Raw genomic sequence first — 18,450 nt, 5'->3', positions numbered from 1 at the left:
TAGTCGACACTAGACCTGAAGGCACTGCAAGGAGGGTGTCATGTCCAGACTGTGGGACTGTATGGTTTGTTTTCGTGTTTAACCCCCTCTTATCTCTCCTCGGGGTCCAGGTGGCCTGCATGCAGCTTATCAACGCCTTGGTGACGTCTCCGGACGAGCTGGACTTCAGACTGCACCTCAGGAATGAATTTATGCGCTGCGGCCTCAAAGAGATATTACCGGTGAGGCACACTTCACCATCGCTGGCCCGTGCACACGCACACTACGTTAACACACTCTCACCTTGTGTTAATATTTAAATCAGATGTCCACTTGAGTGAAATATTATGGATTTGCGCTGGCAAATAATTAATGAATCCTGGAGGAGCAGCCACACGTCTCTACGCCCGCAGCTACCCACCCTGAGAGAGCCAATGGGATCCCTGGCTCGCGGTCCCCCCAGCCGACGCGCTCACCTGCTGTAAACAATGCCACCGGCTGCCAAGTAAACAAATAAATGAAGGCGAGAAGCTGAGCTGTGGCGGTTTATCACGGGGGGCTGTGTGAGATGAAGAGACGGCTCTGATTGAGGCCTGCCCCATCTCACGCTTTATGTTTCAATGTTAATTAGTCTCAAAGTTTAATCAAACCCACCCCATCTCTCTCGCTCATGCCTTTGCCTTCAATATCTTCACTTGCGATGTCTGACGTTATTTACTCTCTTCCTTCCCTCCCTCACCCTCCTTCTCTTCCTTCTCTCTCATCTTCTCTCTCTTCTCACCTCCCACTACCCTCTCTCATCTCTCTTCCTCTCTTCCTTCTCGTCTCCCTTCTCTCTCTTCTCATCTTCCTTCCCTTCTCCCCCTCGGCTCTCCCTTCTCATCTACCTCTCCCTTCTCTCTCTTCTACTCTCCCTTCTCCCTTCTCTCTCTTCATTCTCCTCCCTCCTCTCCTCCTGAAGCACCTGTCATCCACCAGGAATGATGCGTTGGAGATCCAGCTGAAGGTGTTTGAGGAGAACAAGGAGGAAGACATGATGGAGTTCTCCCACCGACTGGAAGACATCCGCTGTGAGATCACATATCCTTTCCTTCTGCTCTCTCCACAAAGAGCTGTACACTCTGAAGCCCGAGGCAATGTCTCTGGAGTTTGGACTCCATTAAAAACAGTGTTCACTGTGATTTTATGAGAAAGTAAGAACACAACAGCCTTGTTACCACGATGTTGATTTTAAGTCCCGCTTCATGCTTTGTTCCAAGGCTAGTGAGTAAAAACAGGAGGACAGGGAGATGCTGCTTATAAAACATCAACATCCATATAACGCATAACACACACACACACACCGCATTCCACCTGTCATTTATAATTCTCTTTTGTGTGTTGGTAACCTCTGGTGTGTACAATGTAGAAGGTATTGTGTATATGTACTTTTATTCAATCAGAACTGTCTCCGTGAGCTTAAACATTTATTTTCAAATTGTGACCTCGCCAAGCACACAGCAGCATTATAATACCAAACACACAAAGACGTTTCAGTTGAGGAGAATGTGAAAAGGACAAGAAACTCCCACATTAATAATACACATTAATATGCAATAATATCTAGTCTAGTCTTTAAGTTCGACTCAAATAATAATGCATTTTCTTTATTTACTTACAAGATATGAACAACAATAGTTCAAATAGATCATGAATAAATAAATAAATTTGACTGGACACGGAGACGCTAGGAACAGTAACCAACAGAGGAGGAGGGAAACTGAGTTGAACACTGGTGTATTTAACGTACGCTCCACATATTGAAGTGAGTGTTGGTCCTTGACTGGGTCCACTGATGTGGGGGATGTATTCAGCGTGGTCCAGAGCATGGCGAAGGACTCCAGTGCTGAGAACTATTTCCTGTCCATCCTCCAACACCTGATGCTAATCCGCAACGACTACCTGGCCAGGTAACCACTGGCACACCTGAGGAGGGGGCATTGTGTGTGTGCTGGGGTTGTGGTGTTTGCGCCCCTGTGTGTGCCTAATTGAGAAAGACCATTGCTTTCAACAAAAACACACACACACACACACACACTCATCTTTAAAATCGAGTATGCCGTGTGAAGTGTTTATGGCCTGACCCCCTCCACGACCTTGACCAACAAAGAGAACGGCCGCTCTTTCATCTCCGGGTCATCCTTGGCCGAGGCGGATCTCCCCTCGCTCCTTTTGAACAGGGATCTTTTCAAAGGCTCCCTTAATGTGTGTGTGGTGCGCAGCATGCCACTGCTAAACCTCAGCTTAATCAAAAGATGAGCACGTGATTTGGGGAATATGAAATGTAACACCCGCCGACACTCCCGTGGCGGGGAAAAAACAACACGCATGTTCCCTGTTCATTAGTCCCCCAAACGGCTGATTAATATCCCTGCGTCTGAAGCCATTAGGGAACAGAGAGTGGAGACGACAACATGCATGCACGCACACGCACATACACACACACATATAGGCACTCTCTCTGCTGTGACACAGGGACTTGGATAGTTAAGACTATCCAGAGGGAATGCAGAGATACTCTCTCATTATTAGTATAATTATAAAAGGAGTTTTCGGAGCATTATCTGCTCTTGCTGTGCTTTGGGAATAGCACCAATATCTTAGGTTCAAACCCACACACACAGAGACATTCTGATCATACACGCAATGTGTTGCGTGTATGATTTAGTTTGAATTGTGCTGCGACCTTTAAACCAGTGCTGCTGGTTCCAAGTATTCAGCTGGTTAACGTAGCGTAGCATAGCATGTGATCCCTGTTGCTAACACTGATGTACAGAGCTGAGAGAGCTCTGCTGCCCAGCAGACCTCATCCTCTTCATTGTCGTCCACGGCTCCAGGTCACTGCCTCACATGTTCCCACACCTGCAGCGTGTCTGGTGCTGTAATCCTCTCAGGGAAGTCTTGTTATCCTCGAGTCGACTACATCCTTAAATTAAGTCTGTAAAGCGTAGCAGCTTCCCATTAAAGTAAGACACAGGTCCTAATAGGTATTATTATCACCATGTGCTTTACACACCGGACAAAAGCCCTTTAAAGTGTTGAACTATGAAATATGTCTAGTTCAGAACATGATTAATTCATTGAGATGTATGTGTATGTATATCAGAATTTTCCCATCCCTCTGGTCTTGTCTGGAGGCCCAATGTGTGGAACCAGAGTATAATTGAGATCCCTCTCGTGGTACGTGATGTAGCGCATCAGTCACAGGGCTCTCTTCTACAGATCAGAGCACCAGCACCAAGCTGAGTCATCCAACATATTCAGCCGCTTCTTTGAGGATCTTTCACTGCCTATTTGCTAGTTTCACTGAATAAACGCACATCTCTTGATCATGCTCACCTCCAGAACATGACCGCAAGCAGCCCTGTGTATGTGATTCTGAACCTATTAACATACCTACCTAGACTGCCTGCTGTGTCTCAAATCCCAGGACTTGATCCCAGATATCTTTTAAGTCAACCCAGCCTTACCCCCCACCCCCTTCCACCTCCCGTTCAGCCAGTTTTCCCTTACAGCACCTCTAAAAGACATGAGAGACCAACATCGGCAGCGACCTCCACTGAATCTCAAATACCTGCACGCTCATTATTTTAATCTTTAATTAGTTGTGGACCGACCACTGCGTAGGACTCGTAGCAAGGTAAACTTAAAATAAATCAATTGAAATGTAAACTGCGCCACCAGAGTTGAAGGCTGCTTTATGATGGCAGGCAGGTACCTCCCAGCGGAGTGACGTACGTGGCTGTGTGGGGCGCGGTAAGGGGCCGGTGGGTTGGAAGGCCTGCGGAACACACGGCCACTTGCTATGCATGCAGCCGCAGGCCGTGGGCTGCTGTCAGATAATGAGGGAAATCAAACAAGCTCACCTGGATCTCTCACCTCACAAGTCCTCCCCCCACCTCACCCCATCCCAAACACAAGTACACATAGGCATACTCGCTCCCTGGTTCACAGGCAGATGCTCACACGCATGCAGACACACACAGACACAGGCAGAGGTACAGAAGCACGGAATAAGACCCAGATGTGTGTCATAAATATATCAATGTGCACCTGCTGTCACATCCACATTTCCCATCTGGAATTAATGCATCTAATCAAAATGAAGTTTTGTCTTGTATATCATCATATATATATATAATAAGTGGAGGCTTCTCCAGTGAGGAGAGGGAGGAAGATCCTCCATAAAATTGTTGAGAATAAAAAATAAAGATTGCCTAGACTACTGTAATGAATTAATGCCCTTAAATATGACTACTTTAATGCCTCTGTATATGTATTGTTCATTTCCTTGGTTAAAGGGACATTGGCAACCCCTATTGCCTATTGACAATTACTGCAGGGAGGACGTTCCTCCCTCAGCCTCCATTGACTCCCATGAAGTGTTGGCGGCCGGTGAATAACATGGGGTTCAAGTCCTCCTCTGAGTGGGTGTGACTAGCTAAGCGATCTGGATCGTGCCAACATCTGTTCACGAATAGGCTGGAGCCCTGGCTGCGCTATGAACCAATAAGCAGGAGCCCTGGCTGTGGAGAAGCCCGGAGGGAGGGGTTGTCCCCTCAAGCCTAGACTAGGAGAACCAACGAACCCGCTCAGTCGAATGCCTCGTTTCCACCGAGCGGTGTACTTCTGTTCGTTGCGGTACAGTGCGGCTCTGTTCGCTTATATTGGCGTTTCCGCCGAGCGGTGCGGTTCGGTGCGGCTCGGTTAGCTTATATTGGCGTTTCCATTGCCAAAAGTTGGGCAAGGTCCCAAAATAAACGCACCGAGCCTACATATTTTTGTGAACTAATGTTCTTGTTGTTCTTTTAATTGTTTGTTACTCTGAATGTTCTGTTTGATATTGTGGAAAGGATGTTAGTGAATGATTCAGAGCATGATGCATTTTAAATGGCATCACTTTTGGTCTTGCGTCTTAATTTTTCTTAAAACAGTTGTAATTTCGTAAACATTGCCAAATTACAACCAATGGCTTCAGTAATTGAGGGCAAAAATAGGCCCAATGATAGGCCCGGATTTCTTTATTTAGTTTTACAAATCAAGAGTAGGCCTGATTTGACTAATTAGCTTTGCATCCTTTCCTTCTGCCCTTGTAGTCCAAGATGTGCTGCCCACCAGCTTTCAAAGTACAATGCTGCCACTGGTGGATTTGTATCAATTTATCCCTCCCTGATATTTTGTAGTTCACCAAAACACCCTGAAATAACTTGAGTCACACATACTTATGCCACCATACGCCACTAACAGTGCAAGCAAATCAAAGGTAACCAAGTGCGCAGACCTTCCTTCCTCAGTTTAAAAACCACCTGCCGCTACTGATATATATATATATATATATACACACACATAAACATTTCCTTTACTGTTCAGCAAGTACATGTTACGCCACATACTACACAAACGTGTTGCTATTATCGGAGCAGATCTACTGTCATGCTGTGTTTGTGCCGCCTTTAGTACACCTGCTTTCACAAGACAAGCATGGCCCTTTTCATGTGCTGTTTGTTATTTATCCCATTGTAGTAATACCACACAGACAACTAAGCTACTGTTGAAGCTTCAAAACATCTCCCCTTTCACCTCGCCACAAACAACTTTGCCTGGGAACATGTTTTTTGATACAGTAGTGTATTTATTGTGCTGTTGTCACACGGTACAGTGTGTGGAACATCCTCTTCACAGCCGAGCGTGCACAGTAGTGATGCTTTTTGACAGCGGTGCCCCAGCTCCTTCTGGGTAGCTCTGCTACCCGCTGTGCCAACGTTGTCACAGGAAATGGGCTTCCTCTCTACCGCTGTCAGACACATCAGACTTGGGTGAGATGTTAACATGCTGGCTCTTCCTCAGCACAACTCCTCTTTGATTCTTTAAGAAGGCCAGGTGAACTCAGCTCTAGGAATAATGCTGGACCTGATTCTGAACAGGGGGGCAAAAATCCTCTTCTTGAATTCTTGATTTCTTTATGATATTCATTCTATTTTGTGTGTGTGTGTGTGTGTTCTCTCCAGGCCTCAGTACTTTAAGATCATAGAGGAGTGTGTTTCTCAGATCGTTCTCCACCGCAGTGGAACCGACCCCGACTTCTCCTACCGCAAGCGCCTTGATGTGGACTTCAGCCACCTCCTAGGTGACCTTAAACACCTCAAAAAGCTACTTCCTAACTACCTTAAACACCTCCAATAAGCTACCTCCTACCTACCTTAATGGCATTAATACTTGTGTATGTTGACATTGTCTCCTTTGGTGTTTTCTAGATGTGTGTGTGGATCAAGCCCGGATTGATGAGTACGAACAGAGAGCTTCAGAGCTGGCTCAGAAAGCAAGTTTCTCCAAATATTCCCTTTCTGATGTCTGCTCTTAGTTTGCTTGAATACTGCTGGGGTTTAAAGACACATTTCAATTGCTGGTTCCTCACATCTGAATTGAGTAAAGACTTAATAATGCCTTATCTGTGTTTGCTCCATTGCAAGTGTAAACAAAGGAAGGCAGCCTAATTTCTACCTTATGAGCAACATGAAGTGTATTCTGTATTCCAGGAAATGGGTTGATACACATGGATTAATTCGATTTTACTATAAACTATCAATTATTTATTAAGATGCCTGTAATATTGTACTTCAAGCTACGTCAATAATACACACACAATCTTCACATGGTCAGAGAACCTTTGGGAACCCTGTTCTAACCAATGTGTGTGTTTGTAGTCTGAGGAGGACTTCCTTAGCAGACAGGAGACTCAGGCAGAGCTTCTGAAGTGTGAGGAGAAAATAACAGAGCTCACCACTGAGCTACAGGCCTTCAGGACTCAGGTACACCCAGCTTTCTGGTTATCGCTGTTTCTATTTGTGACGGCCTACCTCCCACACCGGCTCTGTTCAAATATTAGTTCCATCCTATGCTGCTTTGACACTCTCTCTCTCTCTCTCTCTCTCTCTCTCTCTCTCTCTCTCTCTCTCTCTCTCTCTCTCTCTCTCTCTCTCTCTCTCTCTCTCTCATATTTATTTATATATATATTTATCAGAGCTACCAAAGCTATAATCAAAGGAGTTTGACGCACTGTTTTCCTCCTCTGTTGTGGGATGTATAGCCATATATATCTATATGGTAATATTAGGATGTACATGTATGTCTTTCTGTTCGTCTGTATTGGCTGTGGTGGGGCGTTGACAGCGGTCCCCACTGTTCTCCTGACACTAAGTCTAATGACATCCTCCGCCGCTTCTGTCCGTTGCTCCATTCCTAATTTTCTCATTTCTCTCCCATGAGGGGGAATTGTTCTAAAAAGCAATTTATTCTGACACCCCTCTCTGCTCTTTCTGCTCGCCTCACCAACGGGGGCCCTCGCCTCTACACGGTCTCCCCCGTCTCCCCCGTCCCCCTCACACCCTGTCCCTGGCTGCGTCCGCATGGCGAGATAACTACTCTCTCCGAGAGCACCAGGGAACTTCGCTTTTATTTTCCAGATAAGTTTTCAATTTGGAAAGTAAACGGTGAGAGAATACTCAAATAGTGGAGACTCAGATGGCTGCAGATACATTAAGCTCTAGTGGCTACACTTGCACACAAGCCGCTCTCGCTCTCTCACTCTCTCTCTCCTCTGTGTTCGCTCTCTCTCTTTCGCTTTCGTTCTCTCTCTCTCCTCTGTGTTCCTTCTTTCTCTCTCTCTCTCTCCTTCCTCTGTGTTTGCTTTTTCTCTCTCTCTCTCCTCTGTGTTCGTTCTTTCCTCTCTCTCTCTCTCTCTCTCTCTCTCTCTCTCTCTCTCTCTCTCTCTCTCTCTCTCTCTCTCTCTCTCCTTCCTCTGTGTTGGCTCTTTCTCTCCTGCACACTTTCTCAGCCTCTGCATCTTGTTTTCTCTCCCTTCTGCTCGTTCTTTCTTCATTGCTCCCTCTTGGTCTTTGTCTTTTTGTCGCTCTCTCTCGCTCTCTACTAATCCGTCTCTCTCTAGCTTCTGTCCTTTTCTGTCTGTCTCTCCCCAGTGGTTATAGGGAGCCCTGTGGAGGAAGGTACGGAGCCCTAGACCTGACCTTCTGCGTTCGTCTTTAATCTAAAACTGTTGTTTGGATCAATAAGCCATTTACTCTCTACCATACCATTTACAGAGCATCCCCCGCTTACTACGCAACATATTTTACCTTTTACTGACGAAAAGGTGGCCCACACTGCTACATGCACGCACACACATACACTGCAAACGTACGTGCACACAGACACACGCACGCGCACACACACACACACACACACACACACAACAAAACATCTCCCTCATTTATCATAATCAATGATAATATCTCTTATCATAATCAAGTTCTAATTGTTTTTATCTTAATCACACGATACCATCTCATCATAATAACATTATAATCTTTCTCATAATCATCACATTATAATCTATTTGATCATAATCAAATATAATCCCCTATCATATTCTAATAACACTTACATTCTCCTATCACAATCATATTACAATGATTTTACATCATATTCACAAAAAACAGTATCATCTCCCTCATAAATCATATCAAAATCAGATCATACTCTTTCTATAATCATCATTACATATGCCTAATATAATCACCATTTTACCATCTCGTATCATAATCACAATTATAACATCTCATCATAATCACATAACACTAATATAATCTCCCTCTCTTATCATAATCACATTATACCATCTTGTAGCATAATCACATAATCTATCTCTTATCACCATTATAACCTCATCTTAATCCCAATATAATCTATCACTTCTCATAATCACAATCATAACATTGATTATCAGCATCATATTATTGCTTATCTTATCACCGCATTATAATATCCATCGTATAATGCTCACATTATAACACTTACCGTCTCCCTCTGCTCAGTTTGGAGCTGCACCGGGGGCCTTGACCTCTGCTGTGTCTCTTGGTCTCCATGGATCTTCTGCTCCTCCTTCTGCTGCTCCTGGCTGTCCTCCTCCTCCACCGCCTCCTCCTCCACCTCCTCCACTGCCTGGATGTGGTGTCCCACCACCACCACCACCTCCGCCTCCATTCGGTGCTCCTCCTCCACCACCTCCTCCCCCTGGGATGGCGAGCCTCCTAGGCTCCCCCAAACCCCTGGTTCTCCCCTACGGCCTGAGACCCAAGAAGGAGTTCAAACTAGAGACCTCCATGAGACGCCTTAACTGGTCCAAGGTAAGAGCCTTGAGACCCAAACCCAAGACCCATATCTCTTAAGGTCTTGAAATACTTTAAGCCACATTTAAGTAGGTGCGTTTGCATAGGCTGTCCATGTGCTGTCCAACACAGTGCTTTGAACAGGGTACAATAGTCAATACAATGTGTAAGCAGTTTGTTTGATGACTTGAGTCACGGTGTGACTGGACACAATCAGCAACGTGGTATTGTGATCCAATTGTAGGCAGTGGTGTATTGGAGGGACTTGATGTCCCACTAGTTTGGATAATTCCCTGTGATACAAGCCCAATATGCTGCTTTGGTTCTGTTAAAAACCTGCCGTTGTGTCTCTGCTAACATGCCAATTTGCTTTGTTTCAAGGATATTGGTGTCTTTAGGTTAGCAGTGTAGGGCAGTCACTTTAGCAAGTAGAGGGTTGTTGACTCAGTTCCCTGGTGGCTCCTGTGGACCTGAGACTTAACCTAAGAGTTGATGTATTCTCACCTCTAGCTGTTCTTCACTTGGTGAGGTACAGCTACTATAAATACCATTTTATTATTCGAATAGTATGTGGCCCACTGCCACATTATTTTATTAGGTTGGCAATACACAGATGAATACATTTGTTAAAGTAAGTGGAAAAACCAAACTAAAAAGTGTGTCATCCAAGTATTCTAAGTTCCCTTCGTTAAAGAAAGTGTGCGTGACGATCTAGAGCGTGTCTCGCCGCGGTTAATGTTTCCGTCCTCTAACTTAGCTTCTGTTGGGAATTGGCTCCGCAAACCTTACAGATGTTCCTGGCATCCGCTCAGAAAACCACTCTGCCTGCATCCTCTGCCAGAAGTCATTAAGAACATTCTGGCAGGTTTCTTCATGTGGTCCTATTGTTGGGGCCGCTAGACAGTTCCTTAGCAGATGTTGCTCTTTCTCTGTACAGCGACTGCTACAAGTGGCATTAGCGTGTTGGGTGATTAATAATTGAATGTAATCGGTATGAGGCTACATATGTTTTGCAAAGGGGACCATATGCTTGGTGTTGAGGTGTATTGGAGAAGGAAGACTTGGGCATTAACACTTTATTTTCTGGCAGGGCACAAGATAAGATGTTAAGATGCACAGCTGCTGGCACGACGTCCCTTCCCACTACACAGAGGAAGTTGTTCCGAAACTGGTGCAATTAGAAGGAACCAAGTTTGCTGTTTACCTTTGTGAACCTTTCGGTTCTTTTGCTGTGTTCCCAGCCTTTCTCAGAACATAATTAAGACGAACATAATGCAGGCTCCCAGCCTTTCATGTCTGCACAGAAACAGATCAAACAACATAGCACTCACAGCAGCTTCAGCACTCTCTACATTCACACCTGTATGCTGGGCCAAAGACTATTTCTCACAATCATTTGTCTTCGGTGTTGTTCAAGCTGCATTAGTCGTTGACAATAGGCTTTAAATATACCATACAACGAAGCTGTTCGATTCTGTCCTCTCCACGACCATATCGGATGTCTATATGAAGGTTACCAAGTGACTTCTCTGCGTGTCTCAGTGTATTAAGCTGCCAGTTAAAGTTTTAAGCTGTCGGTTAAAGTAGGCCTCTCAATATTGGATGAATGCAAATTTTGCCGAGGTTGAAAATCATTGCGCTTATTTAGGAAGCAATTGGACTTATCGCCTGGGGGTTAAGGCTAGGTTATTTTCTGAGAACGCCTTCCGTTTCCCCTTCGGTCACTATGTGTTCAAAGGACAAACCAGAGGAGCGTCAATAAAAATGGTAAACTGATGACATTTCTCTCCCTCTGTTTGCCATTCTCCCTGCCTGTTGCTGCATCCCCTTTACTGTCCTCTGGGTGCTGACAGTCATCACCTTGTTTTCAACCATCAACATCTGGTTTCTGTTCTTCCCCGTGTCCGGTTCAGTTTGACGTGCACCAAATGTGAAGTGCACTTAAGGGGACAGATAAACATATATGCACACAATGTCACATGGAGCTTTTCCAAAGTCAATAAATTAGCATTGTGGGACATGAAAGTCTAGTGGTTATGATGTTGAACCAAATTAATTTGGGTTTGAGCAATCCTAGGCATCCTAGAGCAAGGTGCCGCCATACCCCTATTTGCTCCTTCTTGACAGGTATCTGAATCCCCTGCTAATTGCTTTCTAAAAAGCACCTGCTAAATTACAAAAATGGTTGAAGTAGTAATAATATTGACCGCCAAATACAAGTTTATATTTCAGAAGGAATGTTGTCCATGATATAATAGCCTATATACTCTGCATGCTGGCTTGTGGGATTATGTTCTCAATAGTTTCAATAGTTTCACGCAAAACTTTTAAAATATTCATTTAAATTCTCGAATATGTGTAGGCTTATAGCGCAGTGAAAATATATCTTTTCGGCAATACTTTCCACATTGAGATTTTGATGACAATCATACATCACAATGCCTTGATTTAATATAGCCCCCGCTAGAGGCAGAACAGGAGCTAAATATACCATCGATGGATTGACATGCCTACAACTACAGCTTAGTGAATGTCAGTACACACACACACCCACCCACGCACATACACTTTAAACTCAGTAAGCCATTCACGCCTACAAATTAATTAAATTCACACTCTCATCATATAATTCACCCTCTCACCATGGATTCATACTTGATACATAATGGTGTGTGTGAGGAGCTCAGGAAGTAGCGCAGGCCCTGCGTGTTGATGGGGCGCTGGGTGTATGAATGGCTCTGATTGGCCGAATAGGAGCCGTTGATTGTGAAGTGGTCTAAGTGGCCACAGTGGTTTGACGACCACAGTCCGTTTTATTCCTGATATTTCTGCCATGCTATGTATAGGTCTGAAGACTGGTGCAATCAGTATTAATTAAACATGTTGGAGTGGGGCTTAATTAGTGTGTGTGTGTGTGTATGTGTATGTTCAGATCCGACCACAGGAGATGTCTGAGGGCTGTTTCTGGGTGCTGGCGGACGAGGATCGCTACGCCAAGCCAGACCTCCTCAGCAGGCTGGCCTACGCCTTCGGATCCCAAAGACCAGGTCAGTCCAGTCCGGTTGATTTATATAGTGCTTTCCATGACACCCAAAGCGCTTTTTCATCATGAGTTGTTGAGGGGTATTACACCTCGTCAAAGCTCATAAATCGCTCATCACAGTGAAGAGGTGTGGAGTGAAACTATCTAATGAGAGACCAGGGGATCATAAGGTGGCCATGTTGGCATGGAGGCTATGACACCAGGGTGACCACCCAGGGTGGCTCAGGACCAGAGCCATGGGATCTTTAGTGACCACAGGGAGTCAGGACCTTGGCCTGTTCCACAACCACCTGGTTCTCTAGTTCTACATCGTCCTCAACCTTCCTCTCGCTGAGTGGTGGGCCCTGGTCCGAAAGCATCACCACATTAGTTCAGATGCCCAGATACGGCCCTCAACTGTTCAGTTTGAATGTAAGATGACAAAATGTGTCTTTTAGAGTGATGTCACAGATTGTATCTCCTCTTTCCGTGTGTGTGTGTGTGTGTGTGTGTGTGTGTGTGTGTGTGTGTGTGTGTGCGTTGTTTTCAAATTTCTTGACTTTTTTGTATGTGTGTGATTTGAATGTTGGTGGTAAAAGTGAATGGACCTTTTTGATGGTGTGTGTGTGCGCTGTCATGCGCCCGTCTTGCCATAACAGACTAAGACAGGAACAAGTGTTGGCATGCTTGTTTCAACACTGCTGGCTTCTATTAGCAGTCAAATTGCTTTTCATCACTTTCAATAAAAGGAGGGTGCTGTGCCCATAAGAGTTGCGAACAATCATTTGTTAGGCTTCAATTCAGTCTAATTTCCTATGCAGTTTCCGATGCAGGAGGATGAGATTCTCTAAGCACAAAATGAAGTAGATGACTTATTCCTCCTCCATGGCCTATCAGCTTGATTTAATCAGTGTCTTATTGGGATGCCATGTTTCTGATTATGGTGATGCGCTCTCGTTGACAAACTGAGTCGGACATGCTTCTGGCTTTGCTTAGATTTCCTTGTGTGTGTTAACAAGTTAACCTTGCTAGTGTTATCAAGCTAACATTGCTAAACTAAATAAGCAAATATTATCAAGCCGTCCTCTGTAAACTAACCTTTAGGGTTGCGTCAATTTAGTCTACGTAATCGACTACAACGATTCTTTCGACACAAATCATTTTCCTCGAGGCGTCGCCCTAAACAACTAAATTAGCTCTTGTCCCAAAATCCAGTCGAGTGGTGGCAATAATGCACCAAAAGCTAAAGCTATGCGCAGGCAGCAGAACGAGCACTGAACAAACAAAAAAATCAAGACCACGACATTCAGAAGCCTGGGAATTTTTCACGTCAAAACTGTCTAGTGATTGCAGATTGTGCAAAAATCAGCAATGAATGAGCATTTGAAAATGAAACACCCTGGAGCTCACAGAGCTCCACCTACTTTTAGTATTTTGCTTGAACCAGACATGTGATTTATACCCCGGTGTCGTTAGATTAGTCGATTAATCGAAAAAATTATTGCTAGATTAATGGTGTTGTAACCTTGCTAAGATAACCTCTCTGATCTTACCAAGCTAACGTCGCTTAGTTATCAGAGCTGACCTTGCTGAGCTAACCTAGCTGGTGGTATTCCCAAGCTAAAATTGACGGTGTTGAAAACAAGGCTGGACAATAAGGCACGTTCAGGGCTGTAATTATTTCATGACAAATAATATTATCAGTTACCCGGCCATGGAAGATACCGATCACCTTCTGCCACAGGTGTCAGTGTCAAAGGTGTGGCTGACACAGGTGATGATTATTGATGATGTATTGGAGTGTTTGAGAGTTTTCTCTCTCAGGTCTTTGTTGCTTGTGATGTATTAGTATGCAGTGATGATTATTTTCACACACCTCTAAACTTGAGAAGCTTGCAACGCACGCACGCACGCACGCAGGCAGGCACACACACACACACACACACACACACACACACACACACACACACACACACTGCTCTCAGATACAGACAGACGAACACATACACACTAACAATCTAAGCACATGTATAGTCATACCTGTGCCCCCAAACCTGTCACATTGTTGATTAATATAGCCGTTGCTAAATGGCACTCGGGCAGACAAACAACCAGGGGTGGAGGGAACAGCCAGCAGCACAGTGGTACACACACAAACAAACACACACACAAATGCATCATGGCACACACACCCAATGCCTGCCTTGAACATCCCTGCTCATGGATGAATCATCACATGTTGGATGCTGAATTTTGTTCTGGGTCCAAAGTCTCCAAATCAACACTGGTGAATGGGTGTGTTTCCTCCTCCTCTTCTCTCGGGGGAATCAGAGGCTGTATCCACCTGACCGAGAGAGAGAGAGAGAGAGAGAGAGAGAGAGAGAGAGAGAGAGAGAGAGAGAGAGAGAGAGAGAGAGAGAGAGAGAGAGAGAGAGAGAGAGAGAGAGAGAGAGAGAGAGAGAGAGAGAGAGAGAGAGAGAGAGAGAGAGAGAGAGAGAGAGAGACTGACTGACTGACTGACTGACTGACTGACTGACTGACTGACTGACTGACTGACTGACTGACTGACTGACTGACTGACTGACTGACTGACTGACTGACTGACTGACTGACTGACTGTTTAGCCAAACACACACAAAGAGACTGGCCGTGTGTTATTACCTGTGCTGTTAATGTGTGTGTTAGGGGTTTGTGCTCATTAAAGGAGCCATGTATTTGCATGTTTCATCTCACTTAAAAGCAACAGCATCTGGATCAACATTAAAGATTAAAAATCGACAGTGTTCTTTCAGCTCTGCCCTTTAAATATTAATCCTCTCCCTTGGCAGCCAGTCACAGTACGGCTCCACTATGTTCTGTCCTGACGTTGGCGAAACACTTGTACACAACACGCTGAGTGCGGAAAGGACACACACTCTGACATTGATTAAATATTCTACTTTTTAGAGCATGAGACCTCCAGTAATGGCTTGCTTCATCAACATGAAAACCACTAGCTGAGGGCCGGTGTTTGGGCGAGTTGTGGTGGAGTCCCTGACCAAACCAACACACTTCCACGCTGGTTATTAAGCCCACCATCTCGGTGTCCTGCTTGGCTCTGGGTCATCGGTCTGTTTGATCATCTCATCTCAACGTGGAGTAGGCTGGAGTGTTTTTTTAACCTCAACGGATCTCTTGAGTCAACACATTAAAATAAATTGGTGGTCTGCTTTTCGGAGGAGAAAAAACAGCAGGAACTCTGGCTTAATAGGACTTGGTATCTGGGCTGTCCCGGCTATGCTGTTTATTAGCTGTACAATTTCATCGACTTTCCCCTGTATCTCTTACCACAACGCTCACATCTCCTTGCATCAAAAACAGTTTGTTGTTTTGAAACGGAGGCACAAGGTGCAGTCTCGCTGCTGCTTTCAGAGCCTGTTTAAACCTGTGGGAAGCAAAGTAAACCTCCGTTCATTGTGGGTCAAAGGCGGTGTAGTGCTTGACCGCGTACAACGTCTACGGGAATCTCCACCTCACTAGTCTTCTACTAAGTAGGTGAACGAATCGTTGGCCCCCTTAAAGGGGCAGGGATCCGCCCAAAGCTGAATCAGGGGGTTTATTTACACCAAACGTTTAAGTCTGTCTTTGTTAAGACCAAGATAACTTTTAAGTCTGTCTTTGTTAAGACCAACATAACTTTTAAGTCTGTCTTTTGCTAAGACCATTCTTTAGTATGAACTTTGAGTCTGTAACACCAATCAAGCTTTGGCCTAGCCTTATGGTTTTAGCGATGCGTCTTTATGTGAATGCCCATGCACTAAGCCGAGTATTGTGCGTTGCTAGGATCTATTGCTGATAATCTCCCGCTGTCTCGCTCATTTATTGCTGATTCATTTGTTATTTATTTGTGTTAATATTATGGAGGAAGAGTAAAGCCAACTGGATGGACATTGAGATTCTAAAACATAATGATCTGTACGGCCAGCAAAGGATCACGCTGGCTGCCAAACAGTCCAACTGTCCAACGTTGAAACAATCAAGTAAAAGCACTCAACTTGGAAGGAAACGAAGGAGGCCATTTATGCTTGTTCTGACTCAGGCATCTGATGAATTGAACAGCCTTAACACACCCACGGTTCCAGTGAATTATAAACATGACCACATTGTTGACAACAACTTAGTTTGGTTCAGGTCTTTGTTGGTCCTTGTAGTACAATGGGTTCAGCAGCACTCGATTCAATCAATGCCTTTACCATAAGAGTGATGCAGCCCCCATGCATCGCTTGCAGCTCTGCTTCCAAATGCCTCCGGAGGTCAGCAGAGTAATGTATAGGAGATGGACCATGCGTCATTTCCATGTGCGTCCCTCTGATGATAACAGATGGATGGCTGTGGGGGAGACCAAACTCCATTGATCCACCAGACTTGCACTTAATTACGGCCCGCTGTAAAGCAGCGTCCATCGATCCATTTTACTGGTAGACTGCCTCCAAGTCGATCCCAAACAATCAGGAATGAATAATAAAATATAAATACATTTTTGGGAAGTGTGTGTGTGGTCCATGTATGGCATGGTAGAGTGGTGCATGTGGCATACGCGAGGCGTGTGTTTATTGCATCATAGAGCGGTGTCTGTCTGTTGCAAGTGTTGAGTATTTACATTTTAGACTATTGTGTGTGTGTGTGTGTGTGTGTGTGTCCTTTTCATTTAATGATTCTATATTTAATGTGCTATTTTTTTTTCATGCATTGCTGATTCTGGCCAGCAGCAAAATTGTAATCATCTAAAAGTGAAGTTCAGAAACAATGTGACAAGAGGTATATATGCAACGATTTAACAATTTGATTTGGCATGCGTCTCCTGGAAGGCTACTGCCACAAGGTCAGACAGACAAGGAATTGGAACTGAAGAAACAGTTTGTTTTCTTAATTGGCTTCGGTCCCTGCTCTCTGTTCCCTTGCCTGTGTTTTGTGACACATTATGAAGATGAAGGAGTTTGACAGTGGTGGGACTGAACTGTGTTTTGCTCTGTTGCTCATCGCGCGGCCCGTTAGAAGACAGACCTGCTCCTCCTCCTCCTCCTCCTTCTCCTCCTAATTGCACCTCAGGTGGATGTTGTCTGTGCTGACAACTTTTCACCACGGCAACTCTTGGAGCATCCATGCTGTTGCCACTTTGTTGCCGCAGCATCTGCGTGTTGCATGCAAGTGGGTGTGATGTCCTCCCCCCATGGCTCCGGTGCCAGTGGGGTGTGAGGGAAGGTGGGAGGGGGATGCATGGTGGGGCTGACAGGTGGCCGGTGGTAAAAGGCGCAATGGCTTACAGGAAGAAGACGTGTCGGAGCAGGAAACAGCACACCACCATCAGCCAGAGCTGAAGGTGAAAGAAAGACAGATAATCATTCTTCCTCAAGGGCGCAGAGCCTTCACTCCTTTTATCTCAAAACCGTTTTGTGATCAACATTTTGTGAACTTTAGTGACTGTAGTGGTAAGAAAAAGGTGTCAAAACAAGAGATGAAAAACACAGCCTATTAAACAAGATTCATGATTTAAATGAAATTCAAAGAGTTTAATCAACACACATACAATGCTTGTTAAATTTCCATTAAAACAAGACAGAATTGTCTAACACAACTAATGGTACCAAAGTACTCGGCGTTGAAACATAGCCCACATAACTACAGACCTCCCAGTCTTCTTCAAGACTTATGTTCAGAATAACACTGGGTTTCTTTTCCTTCCTTTCCCTCCCTCACCCAATTAGTTTTTCCTGCTCTACTTCTCTCCCCCCCCCCCCCTCCCCCCAATTCCTGGTCTCCACACAACAGCTTTGAATTCGGCCAGCTCAAGGTTAATGTGACAGCTGTAATTACCACTGCTGTGTAAATGGCCGCTGTTGGCCAGAGATTGGACATGTCAGACTAATTGCGGCATGCGGCACACAACACCTGCACCACTGGTTACAAACACATTAGCCTGGCTAATATCACATCACCATCTCTGAAGCCACATCTTAAGTGATCCTGTTTCTTTGTGCCGCAAATTAATCTAAACATTTTGAAGCGAAGGATCAGTGTATTTTATTCTGAATTAATAGCAACACACCTTGTTGACTCAAAATACAATCTTGATGGGGACCCAGTAAATGTTTCTAAAGCACAGCGGCCTAACCAAACACATTTAGTTTATTTCTGTTTGGACGTGGGGTTGAAGCGGAGGGTTGGCGTAATTGGCTGAGACGGCAGGCATGTAAACACTGGGAGACA

At 44.8% G+C, this 18,450-nt stretch overlaps 1 protein-coding gene across 1 annotated transcript in view; it reads left to right on the top strand.

The window, feature by feature from the left end:
• Window positions 1-18,450, top strand: part of LOC307076202 (protein diaphanous homolog 3-like) — a 217,329-nt gene that overhangs the window by 73,565 nt on the left and 125,314 nt on the right. The window contains exons 9-16 of the mRNA XM_079737096.1: window positions 111-221; window positions 941-1,059; window positions 1,812-1,928; window positions 6,027-6,145; window positions 6,273-6,337; window positions 6,723-6,827; window positions 8,889-9,200; window positions 12,115-12,229. Coding sequence (XP_079593222.1) covers window positions 111-221; window positions 941-1,059; window positions 1,812-1,928; window positions 6,027-6,145; window positions 6,273-6,337; window positions 6,723-6,827; window positions 8,889-9,200; window positions 12,115-12,229 — 1,063 coding nt within the window. The remainder of the gene's footprint in view (window positions 1-110; window positions 222-940; window positions 1,060-1,811; window positions 1,929-6,026; window positions 6,146-6,272; window positions 6,338-6,722; window positions 6,828-8,888; window positions 9,201-12,114; window positions 12,230-18,450) is intronic.

This window comes from Pollachius pollachius (genome assembly GCF_949987615.1).
Source record: "Pollachius pollachius genome assembly, chromosome: 5".
Classification (NCBI taxonomy): Eukaryota; Metazoa; Chordata; class Actinopteri; order Gadiformes; family Gadidae; genus Pollachius; species Pollachius pollachius.
The sequence above is the reverse complement of the archived record's forward strand: the minus strand, read 5'-3'. Positions and strand labels throughout refer to the sequence as shown.